Source organism: Aethalodelphis obliquidens, unplaced genomic scaffold, assembly GCF_003676395.1.
Source record: "Aethalodelphis obliquidens isolate GAN/ISIS:26980383/991018 unplaced genomic scaffold, ASM367639v1 scaffold7, whole genome shotgun sequence".
NCBI classification, from domain to species: domain Eukaryota; kingdom Metazoa; phylum Chordata; class Mammalia; order Artiodactyla; family Delphinidae; genus Aethalodelphis; species Aethalodelphis obliquidens.
Genome location: NW_020837951.1, coordinates 2065486 through 2087823, shown reverse-complemented (window position 1 = coordinate 2087823; position 22338 = coordinate 2065486). Strand labels below are relative to the sequence as shown.

Genomic DNA, 22338 nt, shown 5'->3' with positions numbered 1-22338 from the left:
GCAGGAAGTGGCTCTCCTCCGTGCTCTCCGTCTCTCGGGCTCTCTGGAAGGAGGGAGGGAGGACCAAGCCTCCAGCACCCACGTGTGCTGGCCCTCCCCGTGCTCTGGGCTGGATCCTTTCAGCCCCACCGCCCCGGCCTTCTCCCCGGCCGCACATGGAGCGGCAGGGACACCGGCCTCGGCAGTGCTCGCGCGGGGTCCCCACGCGCCCCGCATCCTCGGGCAGGAGCCCGTCTGCGTGTCCGCAGCCATAGCCACAGTGCCTGGGACACGGGCACTGACTGCATGGGCCTGACTTCGCAGAAGAGGGGCCCGTGGGGCAGAGGGGAGGGGCCTGTGCGGGGCCCAGCTGCTCACGCCGCGGCCAGAAGCCGAACTGGGCCAGGGCTCCCTCCCGAGCTCACGTCAGGAGGGCAGCTGACCAGCGAGGCCAGCACAGAGGTCATGGCCGCTCGCCTCCCTCCAGCCCCTAACTCCCCCCGTGTGCCCACACAGACACGTGGACGCAGGGACATGGGGACACGCACAGCATCAGCTCTCTGCCCTGCCCCCCGTCCAGGGGGTCCGGTTCAGATTGGCTTTGGCCCCGTCGAGAGGTGACCGGAGGGTGAGCCAGAGTCAGCACCTCCTGCCCAGACCCGGCCACCTCGGTGCAGCACGCGACTGACAGAGAAGGTTTCGCTGCTGAGGGCGCAGAGAGCAGAGGCGGGCGCACGGGGGGATGCCGGTGACCCCAGTCCCCCGGGGAGACCCGCGAGCAGGCTTCACGCTGAGCGCGGGGGCCGCGTGCGCCCCTAGACCCCAGACCTTGAGGTCATGCTGGAGTTCCGCCAGCAGAAGTGGGTCCTTTTCCCCTCAGGTGCCCGCAGCCCGTGGTGGGCACCACAAATTTGATTTGATGCCGGAAGGGGGGATTCTGAGCCCGGAGGCCCTCACCACCCTTCTCTTCAACAGGGTGTAAGTGGCAGGCCCTGGACAGAGTGTCCAGAGGGCCCAGGGCCACCGGGAAGCTGCCCTGAGACCTGCCAGAGAAGGGGGATGGGGGAGGGGGTCCCGGCTGGCGGAGCCTCACCTGTACTCTGCAGAGCTGGTACCTCTTGGACGTGCCCGTGCAGGTCCGGTTCCCAGTGCCCATGACAGACGTCCTCCTGGCGGGAGGACACGGGCTGCAGCCCTGACCCTGCTTCTGCTCCTGGGCGGCCTCTGGGCTACTCCTCCACCACGCTGCCCCCGAGCCTGCTCTGATTCCTCTGACTGAGGCCTCCTTCCTCCCCACTCAAGCCCCGCTGCTGCACCAGAGCCCTCTCACGTCACAGGTATTCAGGTAGTTTGAGGGTGTTCCTTAGCCCCTTCTTCAGGGGGAGGGGTGAGAGCCAGTTCACCTCTCTGTCCCCAGCACACAGCAGAGGGTCTCAGGACACAGAGTTAGTAATAAAATAACAACATTTACCATGTGTGGGCCCTGTGCTGCAGTGCATGCACACACACTGTCTCTTGTATTCTCAGAAATGTCAGGTGGACTCGAGCATAATCTCCACGCCACAAATGAGGAAACGGACGCTCAGAGAGGTTAAGTGACTTGCCCAAGGTCACACAGCTAGGAAGTGGCCGAGGCAAGATTTGAACCCAGGTCTGGCCAACAGTAACCACTGCACCTTATGCTTCCCCATGTTTATTCAACTCAGGTCTTCAGAAGAGAAACCCAGGGTGGGCCTGACCCCTCACTGAAAGAGCCCTGGAAAGGGAGCAGGACGAACCCCAGGACGCTGTCGCCTGGGACCCAACAGAAGCCACGTCCCCAACGGAGGCCAATGAAAAGACTGACTTGCTCACCCGGCCTGTACAGCCTCAAACAGAAGACCCCTCTCCCAGCCCGAGACCCCCCCACCTCCCAGGCCTCCCTTTCCCGTGCAGGCGGCCCCACTTTCACGCCAGCCCCTCAGGGCCACGTGCTCAAGCCCCGCACCTCTGCTGCAGGCAGTGCCGCTCCTGGGACGTCACCCCAGCCCCGCAGCTGCGGGAACACGCCGTCCACTTGGTCCACTCTCCCCACCAGTAGGCGGTGGCATCGGTGCCCGCCTCCAGGCTGTTGGATGTTGGGCTGTTGTCCTGGGTGAGAGGCCCCACGACAGTTAGAAGGAGGCTGGAGCACCTGGCCGGACGGGCCTGCCGTCCCCGTGCCCTGGACAGGAGGACACAGCCCCCTGGGTGGGTTGCTCGAAGCCTAGGCTCAGATCTCCAGGGCGGTCGCTGGGGGACCTCCCAGGGAGCCGTGGGCCTCGGGTCCTGCCCCATCTGGGGATCTGGAACATCCTGGGAGCTTGGCAGGATCCTGAGGCTGAACCTAACCATCCTTTCTTTTCCCCGAGCAGCCTGGGCTCTGCGGGACCCAAACCTGCCCGTCCACACGCCACACTCCGGGGCTTCTCTCAGAAGGTGAGCAGTCAGCCCCTGTCCTGCCGAATCAGCAAGGACTCTGGAGCGGCCGGAGCCCCGCACTCAGGGGCTGGCCTCACTGGCTTGTAAGGCACGTTCCTGGGAGCGGGAGGGGATCTGGGAAGGCACTCCAGGACCCCCGGACCCCTGCCCCATGTCTGCCACCCAGCCCTCAGCGTCAGCCCACCTGGGCGAAGGGTCGTGCTCCCCACTCACCACGGCCCCTGTGGACGATGCACCCCCAGCCACAAGTGCCACAGCCAGCAGGGACCAGGCCCAGCGTGAAGGCTGCCATCTGCCATCCATCCTAGGAAGCAAGGGCACAGTCACTGCCAGGCCAGGTCCAGCTCCTCTTGCAGCCGGCTGGAGTCCGCTTGGGGGAAAAGCTCCCGGAGCCCACCCAGTGCTGAGGCCTGAGGTTATCTGGGACTGGTTGGTAGTGGCGGTCTGGTGGCCCTGTTGGGAGGGCTCGATGAATGATTAGAGATGCCTGCACAGGCTTGAGACACCAGGGTGGTGGTGTGCACGCTACGCCCGTACCACCTGATCTGAGGGCATCTGGGGACATGGGCCACGCTTTGCCTCTGAATAGCTGAGCTGCCTGGGGAACGCCTGGAGAGAAACCCAGGGACACCTATAGGCCCAGGCTGCATCCACTGGACGAAGGAGCTGAGGGTCGATCCATTACCTCGGCCGGTCGACCCGACCGAGAGCACCTTGGGATTTTTAGCTGTTCAGCGCTTGCTGGCCACGTGGGAGAACGATCCTTCCCGTCGGCTACATGGAGCTGCTGGAGGGGGCCGTGGACGCCACAGACTCTGCCAGGCCCTGTCCCTCCCTGGACACAGCTTCCCCCTGCCCTGAGGGACCCCACGCTGGGCAGAGCCCAGGCGTCTGTGCCCCCTCCTTCCCAAGAGAAGACACACAGCTTGTGCCTCCGGAGTGCTGGAGCGAGGGTGGCCTAGGACCACGGGGCTGTCTCCCAAGGAGTCAGCACCCTCAGCACAGAACACTACTGGACCTCCGAGCCAGGGGTCAGATCAAGGGGAGCCTGCAGCCTCCCGGGCCCTCAGCCTCCCCCATCTGTCCCTGAGACGGAGGAGCGGGGCCTACAGCGGCCTCTGTCCAGGGTTTGTCTCAGGTCCCGAGTGTGACTTGCCAGAGGGTTGGAGGAGTTTCTAAAGCCATCAAGCCCACCCCCTAGAGCCTGGAACCAGAGAGGGGAGCCAACTTGCCCGAAGCAACACAGCCAGGTGGCCGACCAGCCCCCAGCCCCCAGAGCAAACTCAGGGACTAATTCCAGGGAGAGTAGGCAGGAGAGCCCCCCTCCCCCACGCCTGCCAGCCCTGAAACTAAGTCCACATCTGCCCCCTTCCCTCCTCCTTCAAACCCTCGTTTCCGCACGGCTCAAGCACCTGCAAATTTTCAAGAGTTACGCCAATGACACCCTCACACCCCAAGAATGTCTCTGCCCTCTCTCTGCCCCAGGGAGGCGGCAGTACACCCCAGAGCCTGGAGCCAGAGCCCTTGAGATCCGCACCTCCCGGCCGCCGGCCTGCCACCGCTCCAGCCGGCTGCCGCCCCTCCCCCGCAGGCCTCCATCTACACCCCCCAGCCTCCCGCAGGCACAGAGGCCCCTCGGCGTCCCATTGGCTAGTCTGTGCCCCGGCTCCTGCCTGCAGGCTGAAGACAGGTGCTGAGCGGCTGCACACTTGGTTTTCATTAAGGCTCCCAGACACCGCTGGCTGCAGGCCAGGCCCGGCTCACGCGGGACCCATCCCTCCCTGGGGTCCAAAAACAGCCACCGGCCGGCGGGAGAGACTTGCCGTGCAAACAAGGGCTTCAGGCGCGGTAGGCTAGGAGCTGAGGGGCCCCCCCGCGCCCACGCTCGGAGGGTCTGGACCCCTCCCCACCAGCCCTGCTCCTGTTACATAACGGCTCCCCCGAGGGGCCCGGGGATGCCATGCATGCACTTGGGGCTGCATCTCGTGCCCTAGCAGGGCTGCGGTGGGAAGCGGGACGGCGGGGAGGAGGCCTACCTGGCCGGGGGTCAGCAGGTTGTCCTCGGACGAAAGGGGCCGAGCCTCTGCTGCGGGCAGGCGGCGCCAGGTGCGCGGTGCGGGGGAGCCTCGGGGCGCAGAGGGCGGCGGGCTGGGCCTCTCTCCCTTCCTTCTCCTCCCTCTCGCCGCCTCCCTCCTCCACTTCAAAGAGCACCCACGAGAGGGGGTTCCCGGGAGGCGCGCAGCCCAGTGGCAGCTCCGCGGCGCGGCGGCCTTTATAGCTGTCAGGCAGACAGGGAGGAACTCACACTTCCCACCAGGCTGCTCCCCCTCCCGCCGCCCGCCGGCCGGCCTGGCGCACACTTTAACCCGCTCCGCGCCTCTGGAGCCCGGCCAGGCCGGCCCAGCTGCCTGCTGACTGCTGCCGCGGCCACGAGCAGGGAGGCCGCCTTCCCAGGTCCAGAACACGGGACTGCGTGTCCGGGTGTCCAGACAGAGTGCCCACTGGCCCGGGGTCACAGGGGAGGTTGGCGGCGGCAAAGCCGAGCCCCAGGCTTGGTCCGTCGGATTTCTGCTTCCAGAGGGGGCCCAGTCTCTGCCACTCCCCAGAATGGAGTCTGGGGTGTATGAGGCATCCAATCCAATAGCTCCGTTTTACGGACGGAAAGACTGAGGTCGAGAGGGGACACCATGCTCTGAGGTCATCCAGCCAGCCTTGGAGAGATTCTCCTGAGAAACGGAGGCCTGAGCAGGCGGAGGGACTGAGGGAGACGCAGCAAGGCTCAGCTGAGGGTTCCGGGGAAGGGACAGAAGTGCCCACGGCCTGCGGGCCAGACGGCGAGGACGGCCAGAGCCGGTCGGGGAGAGGCGCGCGGAACTCTGCAGATGTTCAGCACCAGCTTGGCAGGGCACAGCGGCCTGGCTGGGCGCGGGCCAGCTGGGCAGCCCCTGGCAGGCCGGCGTGGGGCTCCAGCCTGTGTTCCTGCTGAGTCAGAGCGTGGAGCAGAGCACGGAGCCAGCGGCACGCACTTCGGCCCCCAGGCACCCAGGGAGGACCCCAGACATTGCAAGTTGCCCCGGAAACAACGCCAGGCGCCCGCCCCGCACACCAGCCTCCCTGGAGCCCACCCTCCCGGCACCTCCGCGCGGTGGGGGTGGAAGTGGGGCGGCCCTGAGCCATTTCATCCATCCCCCTGCCTCTGCGCTGCGGATGGCTCCCAGTGGCGCCTGGAAAGCCCTCCCCATCCCTGCACCCTCCCTGCCGGAAGGAACTGTGGTGAGCTCCTCCAGTTGCCTCCCTGGGCGACTGAGAATCATTCCACCCCTGGGAAGATTCTGCCACCAACAGGAATGGTCAGGGAGGAGAGCAACCAGAGATGATCCTGAAACCAACAAGGCCTGCTGCCCTGCATCGAGTTCTCCCTCTGTGCTGAGAGCTAGGAGGTCAGCATCTTTGCTCTCCCCACTTTACAGATGGAGGAACTAAGGCCCCGAGACCGCTGGGTGGTGCCCGGGGTCGCACGTCTGGGGGCGGCACACCAGGGACCCCAGCGTCCTTACTGAGCACATCCTCTCCATCTGGCAGGTTCTTGTATCACGTTCATCCTCCCCAGACCCTCTGGGAGGCAGGTCTCCTCCATCCCATTTTCCCCCTGGGGCCCCTGGGTGGTTGGGAGGAACCAAGACTCAAACCCAGGTCCACGCTGCCCCCTGGGGTCAGCATGCTGAAGCGCAGACACGATGGAACCCGTCACGTGGCACTGGTGCGCGTGCACACACGCACGCACACACGCAACCTCACAGGCACACACAGGGGCACACGCTAGTGCACACACAGGCACACACACTCACCGGCCCCTCACAGACACACTGCTGATGACTCGCGCCCTGGGGCCTCTGCCCCCACCCCTGCCCCGCCCCTGCCCCGCCCCCCAGGCGCCAGGGCTCTGACCCCCGGGGCACGCTCCCGAGCTCTCCGGGCATTGCTGGATCCACGTCCAGCCAGCACCAGGGTGACTAACGGTTTCCCTTGGGAGGGACCCTACAGCCAGCTGACGCAAACACCCCAGCGCATTCTCTTAGCTCAACGGGACAGTGCCTGGGAGGCGGGCTGCCACCCCCAGCTCTGGGACCTCTAGCAGATGTGTGACCTGGGAGGGCCACACGTCCACCCTCACCCCACCCTCTACCTCCAGAAGCCGGCCGGGGCTCCCCCACCCCGAAGGACTCCAGCGAGCCCCCAGACTCCAGAGCCGCAGGGAGCTGTGACCACTGCTTGGTCCACTGGTGGTCTGGGGGTTTCGGAGGGAGACGTCAGGGGTCAGGGAAGGCCCCGGGGCCCCTGAAGACCCTCGGAATTGCGGGGGGTGACTGGTGATAAAGAATCACACACAGGCAGGGGGTGCCCCTGAAGGCCTCGTCAAGTGCCAAGCGCGGAGCCACTGTCAGTTCTGGAGAACCGGTCAGGCTGGGCCTCCTGGCGGGGCCTTAGATGCCCTCGGGACCCGCCTCACGGGGTCGCAGCCAGGCCTGGACGGCAGAACCCAGAGTATCTAAGAAGCTTCTAACCAGCAGCACAGTGGGTGACTGGAAGAGCAGCCCAGGCTCAGAAGAGGCCATGCCTGGGGTCCAGGCTCTGCCGTCACCGTGTTGAAGGTTTAATCGTGTTATCTTCGAATTCGTGTTCTCGGAGCGACACTGGATGGGGTGATGGAGTGATGGAGAGACTTCTGCTGGGGGACCTCCTACCCCCTGCACCTCTCAGGACTGCCCTCTGCCCTCTGGGGAGCCAGGATCAGACGGAGTCTCCGGTGGGGTCCCAGGCACTCACTGCACAAGCTCCCCGTGCCCAAAGGAGCACGACATTAACAGCAAATAAAAACACTCCTATTGTTCGGGAGAGGCCCTTGGAGGAATGAGAAAGTTTTGTCCTGCTTGGTGAACAAGGGGCTCCCCGTTTTGCACTGAGCCCCACAGGTCACCCAGCGGCCCTCGGAATTGCTGCCTGCCAGCTCTGATGATGCCCAGGGCTCCCTGGAGAGTCACTGAAAGAAATGGCTTGGAGCCCCCATCTTGGTTCCCACTGTCCTCTCTCTGGAGCCCTTCTTTCACACCCATCTGGACGTGCTTGGCCCTCCAGATGATTTTCTGAGGACACCTCCTCCAGGAAGCCCACCAGGTGGCCCAGCACTTCAATCTGGCTTCTCGCACTGAGCGGGATCTTCCCCTGCCTGTGGCTGTGACCCCACAGAGCGGGGGCTACTCCTGGTTCACACTGTATCTTAGCACCTGCCAGGGCCCAGCATCTCTAGCCAGGTGCTCAGTGCATGGAAGGGTGGATTTGTCCGGCAGTCCTTCGGGGTGACGGTGAGGTGTCCCCGCCACTCTCTGTGTGACCCTGGCTAAAGATGCTGTGGACACCTGTTTTTTCAGAAGGAGATTATCTTTCCACCAGAGCTTTCTGGATGTCTGAAGAGCTTGCAAACAGGAAATTGGGCACATTTCTCAGGGGAAGCGAGGTGAAGCGTGGGAAAACAAGGCGGAAGGGGAAGAGCCCACTTAGGGAAGGGAAGGGAAGGGAGGGGGTGGGGGAGGGGTGCAGCGGGCCATGGGATGACCAGTTTGGGTGGTCCCAGTGGTTAGACAGTCACACCAGGAGCTGGGCCCTGTCCTGCACAGCCAAGTGTCTGAAACAGAGCTCAGAAACACGGGGACCAGAGCCAGAGCCCCTGTGAAGTGGGCCCTCAACCCTGGCATCCAGAGGCCGGCCAGCACGGCCTGGAGGGTGACGACCTCTACCCTGTCCCCCGGTGTCCTGCTGCCCACCCAGAGCCTGGGGCAACCCTGGGCACCTTCTGACAGCAGAGCTCTTGTACCCAACAGGGACTGGGCCACTGCGGGACCATGTGGCCAGTCTGGAGGTGGTTGGCCAGGACTGGAAGAGAACCAGGCTCCAGAGGGAGGCCCAGCAGCAAGTCCCTCCCCGTGAGCTCCCCGGGCAGATGCTCTGGGCCTGGGCTGGCCGTTAGGGAGGACCCAGCCCCACAGACCACTGGAGCTCAGCAGGCCGGACCACAAAACAGAGTCCTCCCCTCCCTCTTCGTCAGCACTGGCATTTTCCATTAGGCCGTCTCGAGGTTCAAGTGGGGGGACTTGGGGTGCTTAGAAAGAGGCTCCTTTGTCCCCAAATCTGGAGCAAGGACAGGGCCCTGGGAGGCCCCGTCAGGGCTGGGAAGTAAGCCTGCCGCTGGCGCTCCAGGGACAGACCACTGCCGGGCAAGGGGCGGGAGCTGCGTCCTTGAGCTCCTGAATTTCACCGCCTGCCGAGGTGCGCAGGCCGAGCCCGGCTGTGCGGGGGTCACCTCCTGCCGGGACAGCCCCTCCGCTGCCGCCGGGCCTGTCCCTATGCCCTCCGTGACGCTATGAGACAGAGACGAGGGGCTCCATTTTGTGGATGGGGAGACTGAGGCTCACCGGACAGAGGGTACACCAAGGCCCCAGAGCTAAGAAGGGGCGGGGCCCTCGCCCGGCTCACCAGAGGCAGCTGGAGCTGCTCATTTCCAGTCATTAGCTGAGGACAGCACGAATGTTATCACAACCCCAGTTGCAGAGGCCCCGGATGGTACTCCAGCCTGGGGACCCCCACGGGAAGAATCAGGAGCGTCGATACCCAGACCCCCTCCCACCAGGGGCAGGAGGGCCTCAGCGGGTCGCTACCCAGAGAGCCAAGGGCTGCTGTGCTGTGCTCTGGCGCTGCGGGTCGGGGGTTCAGAACGTGTAGGATGCAAATGCAGCAGCTGGCCTCGCTCTGCTGGGCGGCTGAGCAGACAGACAGCTGTCCGGGAGGTGGGAGCCGTGTGGCATTCCGGGCATTTCAGCACCTCTATAAAACCAGCCTTCTCCACGCCGAGGGGCCCGAGGGAGGGGAGGGTGGGCGGGTCGGCTCCCACTCCCTGCTCCCCAGGCTGTGGCTGCCCCGCCAGCGGCCCCCACCCTGCCCGGGACAGGCCCTGCCAGGTCCCGTTGGGACCAGCGCCACCTGCTGGGGAGAGGAGGGATGCGCCTGGGGGCCTTGGCTAGGAGCATGCGTCAGGGGCCAGTCTCCCCTCCTCTCCCGGCCTCAGTCTCCTCCTCTGTAAAATGGGGAGACAGAGACGTCCACCCCCCCACCCCCACCCCCCGCCTCCAGCTACTGGCACGGCCCAAAGGGACAAAGTAGGAAGAGAGCTCGGCACATGCCGGCCCTGAATGAATGTCTGTGTGTGTAAATGGTTTTCAAGACACACACAGGGGTTCGAATGGAGAGCTCCCCCGCACCAGGGGTCAGGAGAGGCCCAGGGCTACAATATTAACGTGGAGGCAAGCCCGGCAAGGGCATCCTGGCAGAAGGAGGGCGCACCGCCTGTGGCATCCCCTTTGGCCCGAGCACCAGCAGGTGAGGGTGGGGTGGAGTGGGGTATCGGAGGCCGGCCGGTCGGCTGGCGGGACCACCGGAGCCCAGAAGACGGGGAGGCCAGAGCACGTCTCTGCTGTCTCCCAGCCCAGCCCGATCCGGCTCCCCCTGCCCTGTGCCTGGGGGCACAACACCCCCACAGCAACCGGCCTGCTTCTTCTACTCTGCCCCACCCAGCTCCCCAGGCCAATCGCTTCCCTGGCCCCAGTGAGAACCGAGGGTCCTTTAAGTCCTGTTCAGAGCTGGACGCCTTCCCCTGAGCCAGCTGGCCTGTCTCCAGGCGGCCAGGTCTGCGACGGGAGCCACACACAGGCTGCACCCCGACCCCCATTCTACGCTCCGCCCCCCCAAAAGCGCTGCTCAAGTCCCAGCCTTTCTGTAGGGGGGTCCTTGGGCCACCCCGCCCCCAGGCTGGCCACCTGTCTCCCTGCTTTGGGGCAGCCCCTCTCGGCCCCCTTGGTCCTTAATGGTTACAGCACATGTGCGGCTCCCCTCCTGCTTCCTCCATCACCTCCCCCTTCTCTTTTTCCCCTCCCCAAGCTTGCAGCCCCGGCCCTGGAGTTTACAGCTGCAAAACACACACACACACACACACACGCACACATGCACACGCACACGCACACACACACACACACACACACACACACACAGAGTCATGCACAAAACCAACTGTGGAATGTTTTCCTGCTCCTGAGCGGGGTTACCGCTCCGGAGAGTTCTCTCCTAGCCCCTGACCTCTAATCCATCTCCTCGCCACACGATTTCTACACCTTCTGGAAGCTGGGGCTGGGGGCTGCGGCTGGGCAGAAGCGGGGTGTGGAGAGGCGGGCCGGGATGATCAGGGCCCCCATGACCAGCTTGCAGGGGGTCACCTGCCTCTTACCCAGAGCTGCACACACGGCACGATCTGGTTTTCCCATTTGGAGAGGGAACGGGGCTCCTAAGTGCCAGACTGAAATGCCCTGCAGCCCCGCCTCCCTGGCCTTTCATTCATTCTTTTCACAGAGTCATTCATTCAGCCAGTGTCTGCTGACCACCCACCACGTGCCAGGCCTGGCCCCGGACTTGGGTGGTGAACTGGCCAGTCGAGCAGTGGGCACACACCCCAAGCAGCCCCGCACTGACCGCACGACACAGAGAGCTGGAGGCCCGGACGGGAACGAGTGGCGTGCTGGGGGCCAGTGCAGAGCACCCCAGCTTGCCTGAGCCGGGTGGGGACCCGTCCCCACAGATGTCAGAGGAGGGGGAAGTGTGTGTGCAGGGGAGGGGGTGAGGCCGGGAAGAGGGGCGGGGTCCTAGCGTACCGTGGAGGCTGGGGTGTGCTGTGGGGGACAGGGCTGGCCGGGGGTGGCCCCGCGATCCCCCAGAGAACTTGGACTTCACGCTGAGGGCTGAGGGTGCCTTGGAAGGTGCTTGAGCAGAAGAATGACGTGACCACGTGTACTGAATGGGACTTTTCATGGCAAACGGCAGAAATGTCCCCCAGCCAACGTATGATAAAAAAAAAGAGACTTCTGGAAAGGTGTGAGGGAGCTCCCAGATGGAAGGAAAGGTGGGTCAAGCGGGCCCAGGGGGTGTGGGACAAGCCGGCAGCCTCTCCTTGAGGCGCCGACATGCATGGGCACCTCCTGGCCTCGCCCCCGCTGTTCCCATACTCCAGATTCCAATTCCCAGGAGAACAAACTCCGGCGTAGCCACCCAGCAACCACAGGAACAAGCCACTGGACACAACGTGGCTGAATCTCAGGGACATTCCGGGGCGGTGAGAGAAGCCAGCCCGAAAGAGTGCACACCGCGTGAGTGCATTTATACAGGCAAAGTCAAGCGTGTGGCAGAAACCTGAACAGGGGCTGCCTCTGCTGGGGCCTCGAGGGCTGTCCTGGAGTCACGGGGACGCAGGGATGGTCACACAGCACATGTCAAAACTCATCGAACTGTACATGATAAATCTGTGCGTTTTGTTGTAGGCAACACCATTATATCATGATGAAAACCAAAACGGAATAAAAGCTATCCTTTTGCTGGCAACAAATAAACAAAAGAATTAATCAGTCAAGCAATGAAGCAAGCAGTCCCTCCAGGGAGGGAGAATTGGCCTGGGGAGCTCACACACTCCCATCGCTCCTTGGCCAGAGGATAACGGGGCGGTGTAGGGGGGACCCTGCTGGCCAGTTCCCCCAGGCCTCTTCAACAAAGGAAGGTAATTTCCCGAAGGCCAAGGAATGCTGAGAGGGCTAGCATCCCCCTTGCGCTGGGGACACTGGTAGAGCTCATCCAGTTCTGTGTACTTCAGGTTTGAAACTATGTAACCAAATAGAAAAGAATGTTAGTTTCATTTGTTTAGTTACCAAGGAAGCCTGTTTGGGGCAGCAGCAGCGGAGTCAGACATGCCCCTGGGCTGGTAAATTGTGAAACTTATCTACAGGGTCCTTTTAGTGATTAGAATCTGCTGAACCTTGGGTTCTCTAACCTCTTGCCTCCTGTGGACGCGAGACTCAAGCAGCAGAGTCTGCTCTCTTCTTATTCTGGACGCCGGAGCACCTCGGGGAGGGGCCAGGGGCCAGGATGGAAAGTGGCTGGACATCGGCGATTGTGCTCGTGGGGACTCTTCTCCGAAGTTGCTGCCTCGGAGAAAAGACGGACGGTCTCCTTGAATCAACAGCTCTGACCTATCCCAAAAAAAAAAAAAAAAATCAGAGACAAGTGCTGATCACATGGTACATCAGCTGTTGAACCCTCTCCATGTGCTGCTGGACATGTGTGCGCACACCCCTGCCTCTCTTCAGGGCATTTAAACCACAGCTGCCACCGGAGCCCCTGGTGCAAGGAGCGGGCCTTCTCCCTTTCGCTTTTCTGCCCTGGAGACCCGGGAGGCCTGCACCTACCTCTCCCCCCCAGCCCATGGGGACTCTGGTGGCCAAACTGCTCCTGCCCACGCTCAGCAGCCTGGTCTTCCTCCCCACGGTCAGCATTGCTGCCAAGAGGCAGTTCCACATGGAGGCCATGGTCTACCTCTTCACCATGTTCTTTGTGGCGGTAAGTCCGGGGCCCTGGGGATAGGACCCACCCGGGGCCCCTCCCAGAGACGGAGGACAGGGGCTGTCTTTCCACCACGTTGCTCTGTTGGGTGATGAAGAAAAGTGATGATGGGGAGGTGGAGGAAAGAGCCCAGAGACCAGGAGAGAGGGCTGTGGGCCCCCTTCACCTTCCTGGACCTCAGTTTCCCCAACTGTGGCAGGAAGTCACCCTGGGATTGGTGTCTGCGAGACCAAGCCCACAGTGCGCCAGGGACAAGCCCCTTCAAGATCCCCCTTTTCTTGCCAACCACCCAAGGCTCCTCCTGGCTCCAGCTCCCCTCTTCACCCCCGCCCCCCCCCCCCACGACTCTCCCTGGTACTCCAGGCCCAGGAGGGGGCTAGCAGGGCTCAGGGAACGTGTAGGGCCAGGGGAATCTGGTTCCAGGATTCTGCAGCTGGCCTCAGTTCAGGAGGGCCCGCTCACGTCGGCTTGTCTCTCCTTCTTGGGGCCTACGTCTCTCTCTGAGTCCTTCTTTCTCTTTCTATTTATATGTCTGGCTGTCTGTCTCTCTCTCTCTGTCCCCCTCCCCCGTCTCCCTGTGGGTCTCTTTCGCTCTGTGTTTCTCATGCTGGCTCGCGCTGTGTCTGGTTCTCTCTGGATTTCTGGAGCCGTATCCTCACGGAATTTACTCTCTTTCTAAATGTCATGGTGTCCGTCCCTAGCTCTGTTGCCCTCATGTGTCTCTCTGGCCCTATCTATCCATCCCCCTAGCTTCTGTCTGTCTGTCTGTCTACCTACCTATCTATGTACTATCTCTCTAATCAGTCATCTATACATATATCTAATCAGTCACCTCTCTACCAGCCAGCCGGCCAGCCACCATCTCTCTACATCTTAGTGCCTTCCTGCCTCCCTGTCTGTGAGCCTCTGAGGCTCCTTCCACCCACTCTTGCCGCTGGAACCCCAGAGGGGCCCCACTCTCTTTTCCTCCATCATCTTCCATCAGACCCAGCCTTGGTTTAAACCCAACTCCCTGATGAAGCATGCTCGGGGGAGGTGAGTGTTCCCGGACTCCGTGTGGCAGTGCCAGCCGTGCGTGGGCCCCCCCCAACCCCGGGCAGCAGGGCCTCCCCGGGCAGCAGGGCCTCCCCAGGCAGCAGGGCCTCCCCAGGCAGCAGGGCCTCCTGGCTCCTTCAAGGAATCTTGTCGAAAGCCGTTTCATTTGCTGCTCGCGGGACCCCAGCTTGGGTGAGGGCCAGGAGGTCTGCCCAGCAGATGAGGAACCAGAGCCGGGCAGACAGGGGGCTTCTCTGTGGGTACAAGGGCCCAGGGCCGGGGAGAGGAGCCGGGGTCTTGTCCTCCAGGCCCATGTTGGACCCCGCCCCCCAAACCACAGTCACCGCCAGGCCACCCCTCCCCAGCGGGGCTGAGCTGACCCCACAGCTGCCTCTGCGGCTGGCCTCAGAGGCCCACCCCGCCCTGCCCCGCCCAGCCAGAGTGGCAGGGACAGCTGCGTCCAGCGACAAGTGTCCCCGGCCTAAAGACACAATCAGGCCCCTTCTCCCAGAGCCCCCAGCGGCACCATCGCCACTTCTGCCTCCCGTGTGGAGTCTTCTGTGTTCCCACCGGGACCGTCCTGTGACAGCTGCTGGACCCATGCTGCGTGTCGTGTCACATGGAGTCCCCTGGCCCACCTCACGGAGCAGGGGCTCTCGTCCCCATTTGGCAGGGGCCCTCCACCCCAGCCCTAGGGGCAGTCCGCCGCTTGTCAGAGCTCACGGCCGGGACCTGCCAGGCCGGCCTCCGGAAGCCGCGCCCTCTCCTGTCAGGCATCCAGCCACCTGCCACCCGCGCCCCCGATCAGCGCCGCGCAGAGCCAGGTCTGCTCGGTCGGAAGAGGGAGGGAGGCACAGAGGCTGAGGACCCGCTGCTGCCTCGCCCTGATCCTTGGCAGGTGGTTCCCCCCTGGGTCTCACCTGCCCCACCTCTCCAGCAGGGGTGAACCGAGGGCCTGGGGGGAAAGGCCCCTCCTGGGCCAGCTCTCCTTCAAACCGCTCCAAAGCCTCCCTGACGCTGCGTTCACAGGCAAACACTTGGCCGATGGTAAGCCAGCTCTAGGCTGGGACGAGGCGGGTGACAGGGCACAGACCGCGTCCAGAATCTCAGAGTGATGAAGCCTTTAATCGTACATCGCCATCTGTGCTATGTAAGAGAGACAATGGGTACAGAGACAGCAGGGCTCAGCTGGGGGTGGGGGAGAGGTAGTTCTGGAAGGAGCCGGAGGGCAGGAGAAGAGAATCCGTGTCACTCACAGGGCCTGGCTCTGCCTGCCGGAGCCACGGGGAACACGTGTTCTTCTCCCTCCTCTCTCCTGGAGATGTGAGCACCTTGATCGCGCCCCACCTGAAGCTCCTCTTTGCTGAGCTAAACGGTCACATCCACGGCCTGATCCCTTTCCCCCAACCTGTTCCCTGCCAGCGGCACTTCAAAGGGTGCAGCTTCCGCAGCTCAGCACAGCTCTCTGGGGGGGGGTCTGACCAGACAGAGAGGAGCAGTACCGTGTCCTCCCCTGTTCTGGACGCTACATCTCTGTTAATGCCTCCTCGGTGCACCTGAGCTTTAGTTCCCATGAAGTTGCAGCCAGTGGAAGCTCTAAATCGACCTCAACTTGCTCGACTCACCAGACGACCCGGGGCTCTCACCACCCCTGCACCGTAGCATCCCTGGCGCCTCCAGATGTGGGCTGCTGTCCCGCATGCCTCTCCACCCAGCTGAGCTGGGCTAACCAAGCGTCGCCTGTGCTGGGCTCCAAGCTTGTTTATGCCCTTGAGCTTGTCAAAATAATTACATCATGTCATTAAATATTACTTAAAAGGATGAAATGTGTAAGCGAAAGGAGACGGTTGTCCAGAAATAAGTTGACAGCTTTGAAAATACAGACATTTTGCTTTAAAATTGCTATTAAATTAGGCATCTGGCAGACAACTATAGGAGCGTGGGGAGGAGGGGGGGCAAGGAGGAAGCTGTTTTCAGCACCTGCCGGGGGCGGGGGGGGGGGGGGGGGGGGGGGGTGTCTCTGCGATCTGTCTTCACTTTAGAGAAACAAACTGAGGGCTGCCGGCGGGTGGTTCTCAAAGCGGGCTCCCTTCTGGCGGCACCCCGAGATCAGCCCGAGACCCTCTTAAAGAAACAAACCTCTGACCCCCAACCCCGACCTGCTGAGGGGGCAACCCACAGGGCAGGTTCAGTACCTGAGAATTCGCAAGCCCCCCAGGGCTTCAGATGCCCGGTGGTCAGAGGGGTAAATTGTGGGAGAGAAGGCTCCATTGGCCCGTGCAGGGCAGACCGGTACCCAAGGAAAAAGGCTCCAGCCTCAGCAGACCTGGATGTTGAGGGAATGTGTAGATCACATGGGAGGGTCCTCACCTCGGCGGGCTTCGTCCGCAAGACCCTATGGGGGAGTAGTCCACTGCGTCCCCACGTTTCAGATGGGGAAAAGAGCCATGGGGCCATTCGGTGACTTGCCCGAGGTCCCAGCTCACGGGGCCGTGGCTCGGGGCCCAGGCATGGCCCCGGGCCTCCAGAGCTCTCCTCTCCCTGCTGACCGACCGTCTGTGGGTTTCCCGGCAGCTCTACCACGCCTGCAACGGGCCCGGCCTGTCGGTTCTCTGTTTCCTGCGCCACGACATCCTGGAGTACTTCAGCGTCTACGGGACGGCCCTGAGCATGTGGGTGTCACTGATGGGTGAGTGGCCGCCCCCGGTAGCCCAGCCCTGCGCCGGGGACCTGGGTCCCCCGCCACCCACCCTGCACTCGGCCAGCCGAGCCCGCCGCCTGCCTCCCCGCCGCCTGCCTCCCCGCCGCCTCTCATCCCTGAGAACCTCCTTCCTTACCCGGAGGTTCAGAGTGGTGCTCAGTCCGTGAAAAAGCAGGCGTAGCACTTCAGGGCCTTGATTCCCATTTTCCATAACCTTTTAAAGTGGCACATTTAGTAAAGGCTTGTTTTGACAGACTGAGCAGAGGCGTACAGAGGAAAAAAGGAAGCGCTCGGCCCCCTCCTTTCCCCCCCGGAGAACCGCCGCTCGCAGTTCAGAGTCTGCGCCCCCAAGGCTGTCCCCGAGGCTCGCACACGATTTTTAGCTCAGGTCTTTATGAAGATGGGACCGTTCGAAACCACACGGTTCTGAGACTGTTCTTCACTTACTGTGGACTCGTGGCGATGTCAGGATGCACGGTCCCCGTTAGACGGGAAGACTTCCTGCTACGGGCGCAGGCCTGTGAAGGACCCAGATCTTCCTCGTATCCCAGCTGTGGTCTTCGTGTCTGCGTCCTAGTGGTCCCGTGGGAGAGATTCATTCCCGGACACCACACATTGCTCTCTGTGTTAGAGCAGCTTCCCGCCAGCCTAACCCAGGCTGCTCTGTCCACGGGAACGCAGCAGCCTGCTTGTCCTTTAAAACCAGTTGCAGTTCAGACCTTTGGGGGGCCCAGGCTGGGCCACGGGGTCTCCCTGGCAGAGGGGACACCGCACCCGGCCCCCGAAGGGAGGGCCTCTGGGGGAGCAGCGGCCGGGAGGGGCGCGGGAGGCCCCTCAGCTCACCCGGCTCTCTCCCTGGCAGCACTGGCTGACTTCGATGAGCCCAAGCGGTCGACTTTAGTCATGTTTGGCGTCCTGACCATCGCCGTGCGGACCTACCATGACCGCTGGGGCTATGGGGTGTACTCGGGGCCCATCGGCACAGCCGTCCTCATCATCACGGCCAAGTGGGTACGTACTGTGCGAGCCCGACGGTCGGGGCACCCTCCCCTGACGGTGACTCCTCCCCCTTGGGGTCTCCATCTACCTCCTGCCACGTGGGTTGGCAGGCTGGACACAGGGCCTCAGCTAACACATAGAAGATGACCGTCGGGTGCCCCAGCCATGCAAACCTGGTTTGTTTTACGTCTGTACTCACTAGCTCTGGACCTGACCCCAGTCACTTAACCTCTCTGCCTCAGTTTCCACATCTGTAAAGTGGGTGTTACAGTCCAGTACCTACCTCATAGGGTTGGTTCTTAGATTAATTGAGATAATGCCTCTTAAGGACTGGCACGGAACCTGGCTTCTAATGTGCCCAACTGTTTATTATTGTCATTATTATTATTATTATTGAAGAGAATGGCTGGTTTAGAGAAGCAATGTCAATTGGAAGTGGCCTGGGTTAATCTGGGTAGACGTCCTGGAGGCGCTGAGGCTTGAGCCTGGTTCAGATAAAGAGGGAGGACGTGCATGAGGCCGACCGGAAGGTGGAGCTGCTCGTGGGCATGGAAGCAGCCTGAGCCAGACTGATGGCCCTTGGTTGGGCACCCAGGGGCCTGGCACCATGAGGCCTTCTACACGTGGTCCCCAGGCCTCCCCGCACCCTCTGTCATAACAAGGCCCTCCTGGCTGCAAGGACTGAAACCCGCTCAGACTAGCCCAAGGGAAAGAGGGATGCCCGGGCAGGGTGCACCCAGGCGTACTTCCTGGGCCCCCAGGGCAGGGAAGGAACTGAGCCTTGGGGACCAGAACAAAGCCCTGGGAAGCAGGAGGGCGGTTCTCAGGGGAAAGAGGTTGGGCTGGGCCGCTGGTGCAGAAGGTGCAGACTGGGGAGGGAAAATAGAGTTCTGGTGGTGAGCGTTCCAAACTCGCCCCACTCCTCTCTCCGCCCAGAGAGCGGAGGATTTAGTTTGCCAGTTGGTTGGTGAAGAAACCAGGCTCAGAGGTCAGCAATTTAACAAGATGTCATGGCAGGACAAGCGTGAGGCCAGGTCCTGACTCCAAGCAGAAGGGAAGGAGCCTCTTTCTCACCACATCTTGGGGAAGCCAAGCTGGCCCCGCGCTGACCCAGGAGGCCCCTCGGAGAGGGGCGGAAGTGTGCTGGGGTCTGACTTGTCTGGACCAGGAAGGACCACGTTAATTAACATGCTGGAATGCGTAAACACAGAGCGCTCTCAGTGCTGATAATTCGCTCCCTCCCTGGCAGGAAGTGGGATAAAGGCTCCCGAGTTGTGCCCTGGAAGGCGCTCCTCCAGCAGACCTTGGCCGGGGCTGAATCTGGGCTGGATTCTAATTAGCCAGAAGAGCGGTCACTCGCCAGTGTCCCCACGAAGCACCACGGGAACCGAGAGGGCTTCCTGGCTCCCTGCATCTGGGGCTCAAATGGTGTTTTCTAGACCATTAAATGTGGAGTTGATTTTGGCTTTTCAAGGACAGTTGTTTCCTGGAATGAGGGCTGAGTTTTTCTCGTGGAGGCCTGCCCCTTCTTGAGCAACTCTCAGGGACAGGAAGTGGAGAGAGATGGGTGAAGGGGCTGCGGAGCGGGGCCCGGGTGCCACCTGGGGCAGGATTGGCTGGAGGAGAGCTTCCGGGCCTCAGCCGGCTGCCCCCAGAGTCACGCTCCCTTAGCTGCACCCACACACCACCCGCGACATTGCAGGTCCTGATTCCTCACCAGCAATGGGAAATTTCAGAAAACTGAAAACTCAGGCATCGTTTGAGAATTCATTTGGTGACAAAACCTGCCCTGACCCAGCATGAAGCTACTCATGGTCTCTGTGTGATCCGCTGGCGGGGTGGGGGGCGGGGGGGCGGTGCCATTACGGGGAACTGCCCTACCCGCCGGGGCATCCACCGTCCACGATGTGTGCAACCGTTTCCCTTGCTGAAATCCAAAACATCGTGTGCGCTGAAAGGCCTTGGCCCCGAAGGTTTGGGTTTTCAGGATGTGACCCGCATTTACTTCACCTTTTCACTGTATGTGAACCCATGTGTTTAAACTCCCACTTGAGCCTTACTCTAGGTATCAGCATCTGAGGAATGGCAGGTTTCACACGCCAGTCGGGTGTGTCTAATAAATGCTACGATGAGTCTGTCGACTCTGAAAGTGACTGGAGGTCTCGCAGGGATGGCCACACTCATCTCCCACCCGCCACGGCCACGCCGGCGGGCAGGTCCCACACCGCCAGTACCCCTTTGCTGTTGATAACCACGTGTCTGGTCCCCTCGGGTTCTCCTCTGGCTGGAAAGGGTGGCCTTCTTTCACCCCAAGAGGCAGACGGGGCAGGGGGTCCTTGTGGGGTCAAAATGCCCAGGGCATCCACGGCCCGATCACCCAGGCGGGGTCTCCCTTGGGTCCTGCAGCCGTTGGGCCAGATGCGTCCGGGCCTTTCCCTGAGCCCCATCTCCCACCTGAGGATGCCCAGGGTGCAGGTGCCCAAGGCTGCGGACTGAGAGCGTTCCTCTGGCCCCTCTCCCCGCAGCTGCAGCAGATGAAGGAGACGAGGCGCCTGTATCCCGACAAGAGCGTGTACACCCAGCAGATAGGCCCCGGCCTCTGCTTTGGGGCCCTGGCTCTCATGCTGCGCTTCTTCTTTGAGGTACCTGGCGGGGGACTGGGAAGCAGCCCACCCACAAGGGCTCCGGTCAGCACGTCAGCACCAGCCTGCTTGGCCAGGTGCCGAACGGGGCCGCGCCCCTCCCGGGGGCTCCAGCAGCGCCCCACTCGTGCACCCCCCTCCAGTCACGGTCTGGTCCTTCCCTGGCACCCCTGGCATCGCGGGGCTGTGTCGGGGGGGTCAGTACAGAGGGCTCGCATCTGATGAGGTGCACAGCCCGGAAGGGGCCTGGGGCAGCGGGCACACCTGGAGGAGGGAGGGAGAGGGGAGACGGGGAGAAGGGATGTGCGGGGGGGGGGGGGAGGGAGGAGCCCCAGCCGCATCATCAAAGGCGCAGTGAATTGGCGCAGACCTTCGGTGATCTAGGGGTTTGGTGGAGGGAAAGGCCACCATGGGCTGGACGGTGGAAGGAGGCTTCTTGGAGGAGGGGACTTGGCCAGACTCCCGAGGACAAGCCAGGGGGTCGGGGAGGAGCCCCTGTTACTGGCAGGTGCCATGTCACACCAGGCCCGCAGCCGGGGCACAGAGCGGAGGACCCAGGGCGGGGCAGGGCTGTGGGAGGGAAGCTGGGCTTCAGGGCGGGGGCTGAGGCCGCAGATCGGTCCTCCGTCTCCCCTGCAGGACTGGGATTACACCTACGTCCACAGCTTCTACCACTGTGCCCTGGCCATGGCCTTCGTCCTGCTGCTGCCCAAGGTCAACAAGAAGGCTGGAAGCGCGGGGCCCCCCACCAAGCTGCACTGCTCCACCCTCTGCTGTGCTTGTATCTAACTGTGCCTCCCCGGCTCCAGGCCCCTGCCCCGCCCCGTCCCAGGCCTGGCGAGAGTCCTCCGTCCTTCCCGACCTGGAGAAGCGCCCCTCCTCGATCCTGAGGAGTCTCCAGGGCTGTGGGAAGCGCCCCACTGAGCGCTTCTTGAGAATCCACTTCTGAGGTTTCTACTGGGTACTAAGAACCATGCTGGAAAGGAAAGAACTTTCTCCCTCCTCCTAGGCCGAGGTCCCGACGAGTGCGTATGTCTGCAGAACCCTGGAGCCCGCGTCTGTCCCCCCCCCGCCTCTTCGTCCCAACCCCAAGGGGGTCTGCCGCCACCCCAGTCCCGTGTGCTCCCCTTGGAAACAGGGATTCCCACCCCTGACCTGTGCCCTCAGGCTCTGCGCGCCAGGGCCAGCGGGGCCACTCTGTCCCCGGCTCAGGCCTGCCTGCCCCTTGGCGCCCCTCCAGCCGGGTCCCTGAATCAAGCCATTTTCATGTACAGAATGCCCAAGCTCTTCGCACTCGTCATTTCATCTGATTCTCAGAAACAGTCAGGGATGGTGGCGTATTCGAGGCCCAGAGCAGGACCCCAGCCCACTGTCCCTGGTCGGACACCACAGCATCCACTTCGCTATGAAGCTATCCAAGCAAGAGGCGGGAGCGCCCTCAGAGCCTTTGAGCTCCGGCCCAGCGTGGGAAGGTGGGCCTGGGTGCCAGGACCTTGAGCAGAGGCCAGCGGGCCCCCCGGGCTGGCCTCACGGGGCAGGGCTCGCCTTCCGCCGAGGGCAGAGGTCAGCCTGCTCCCATCCAGGGCCTGTCTGCACTGGCCCGGGGGTGCGGGCGGGAGCGGCCCTCCCAGACATCACCTCACAGACACTAGCCTCCTGCCTGCCGAATGGTCTGGGCGCATCTGTCAGGCAGGAAGTTCCCTACACCTGTCTGGGGCCTCTTCGTGTTGCCAGACGGTGCAGTTACCCACATCCGCACCCACCGCATGGGACGGCCCAGGATTTGTCCTGAAGTCACCTCCTCCACACCTCGGGGGCCGGGAGGGAGCTGGCTCCAGCACCGAGGGCTGGGCACAAGGCTGACCCGCCAACCGGGGCGCGTCTGTCGGCCTCCCTGAGTGCCCGGCGTCCCATGTCTTAGGGCCCTGGACACCGGCAATCTCACCCCAGCTCAGCCCCTTTTTGTCCCCACAGCCTGTTGATGACAGAGCAGCCCACCAACAATCAGGGTCCTCACCAAGCCATGGGGGGTGC

At 62.7% G+C, this 22338-nt stretch overlaps 2 protein-coding genes and 1 long non-coding RNA gene across 5 annotated transcripts in view; 1 reads left to right on the top strand and 2 right to left on the bottom strand.

Moving 5' to 3' along the window:
• The window catches only part of ADAMTSL2 (ADAMTS like 2), a 33405-nt gene extending 28542 nt beyond the window's left edge, over positions 1-4863 (bottom strand). Inside the window, exons 1-5 of the mRNA XM_027104095.1 lie at positions 4800-4863; positions 4476-4717; positions 2653-2743; positions 1967-2109; positions 1073-1148 (exon numbers count right to left, since the gene is read on the bottom strand). Coding sequence (XP_026959896.1) covers positions 1073-1148; positions 1967-2109; positions 2653-2742 — 309 coding nt within the window. The 5' untranslated portion in view covers position 2743; positions 4476-4717; positions 4800-4863. The remainder of the gene's footprint in view (positions 1-1072; positions 1149-1966; positions 2110-2652; positions 2744-4475; positions 4718-4799) is intronic.
• Positions 4864-11359: 6496 nt separating this feature from the next.
• On the bottom strand, positions 11360-16997 carry LOC113619529 (uncharacterized). 3 transcript variants are annotated; one of them, XR_003432412.1, is made up of 6 exons: positions 16800-16997; positions 16333-16626; positions 15588-15737; positions 14883-15108; positions 12359-12557; positions 11360-11909 (listed from the first exon to the last, which is right to left on the bottom strand). It is a non-coding gene; the product is annotated as an uncharacterized LOC113619529 (long non-coding RNA). The 3 variants fall into 3 exon arrangements; XR_003432411.1 differs by having other exon boundaries at positions 14883-15737; XR_003432413.1 differs by lacking the exon at positions 11360-11909 and adding an exon at positions 11916-12189 and having other exon boundaries at positions 14883-15737.
• MYMK (myomaker, myoblast fusion factor) lies at positions 12573-21564 on the top strand. Its single transcript, XM_027104368.1, has 5 exons — positions 12573-12924; positions 16537-16651; positions 17526-17674; positions 20188-20304; positions 20944-21564. The coding sequence occupies exons 1-5, from the start codon at positions 12631-12633 to the stop codon at positions 21091-21093; spliced, it is 825 nt and encodes a 274-aa protein (XP_026960169.1). The 5' UTR covers positions 12573-12630; the 3' UTR covers positions 21094-21564.
• Positions 21565-22338: the final 774 nt, after the last annotated feature.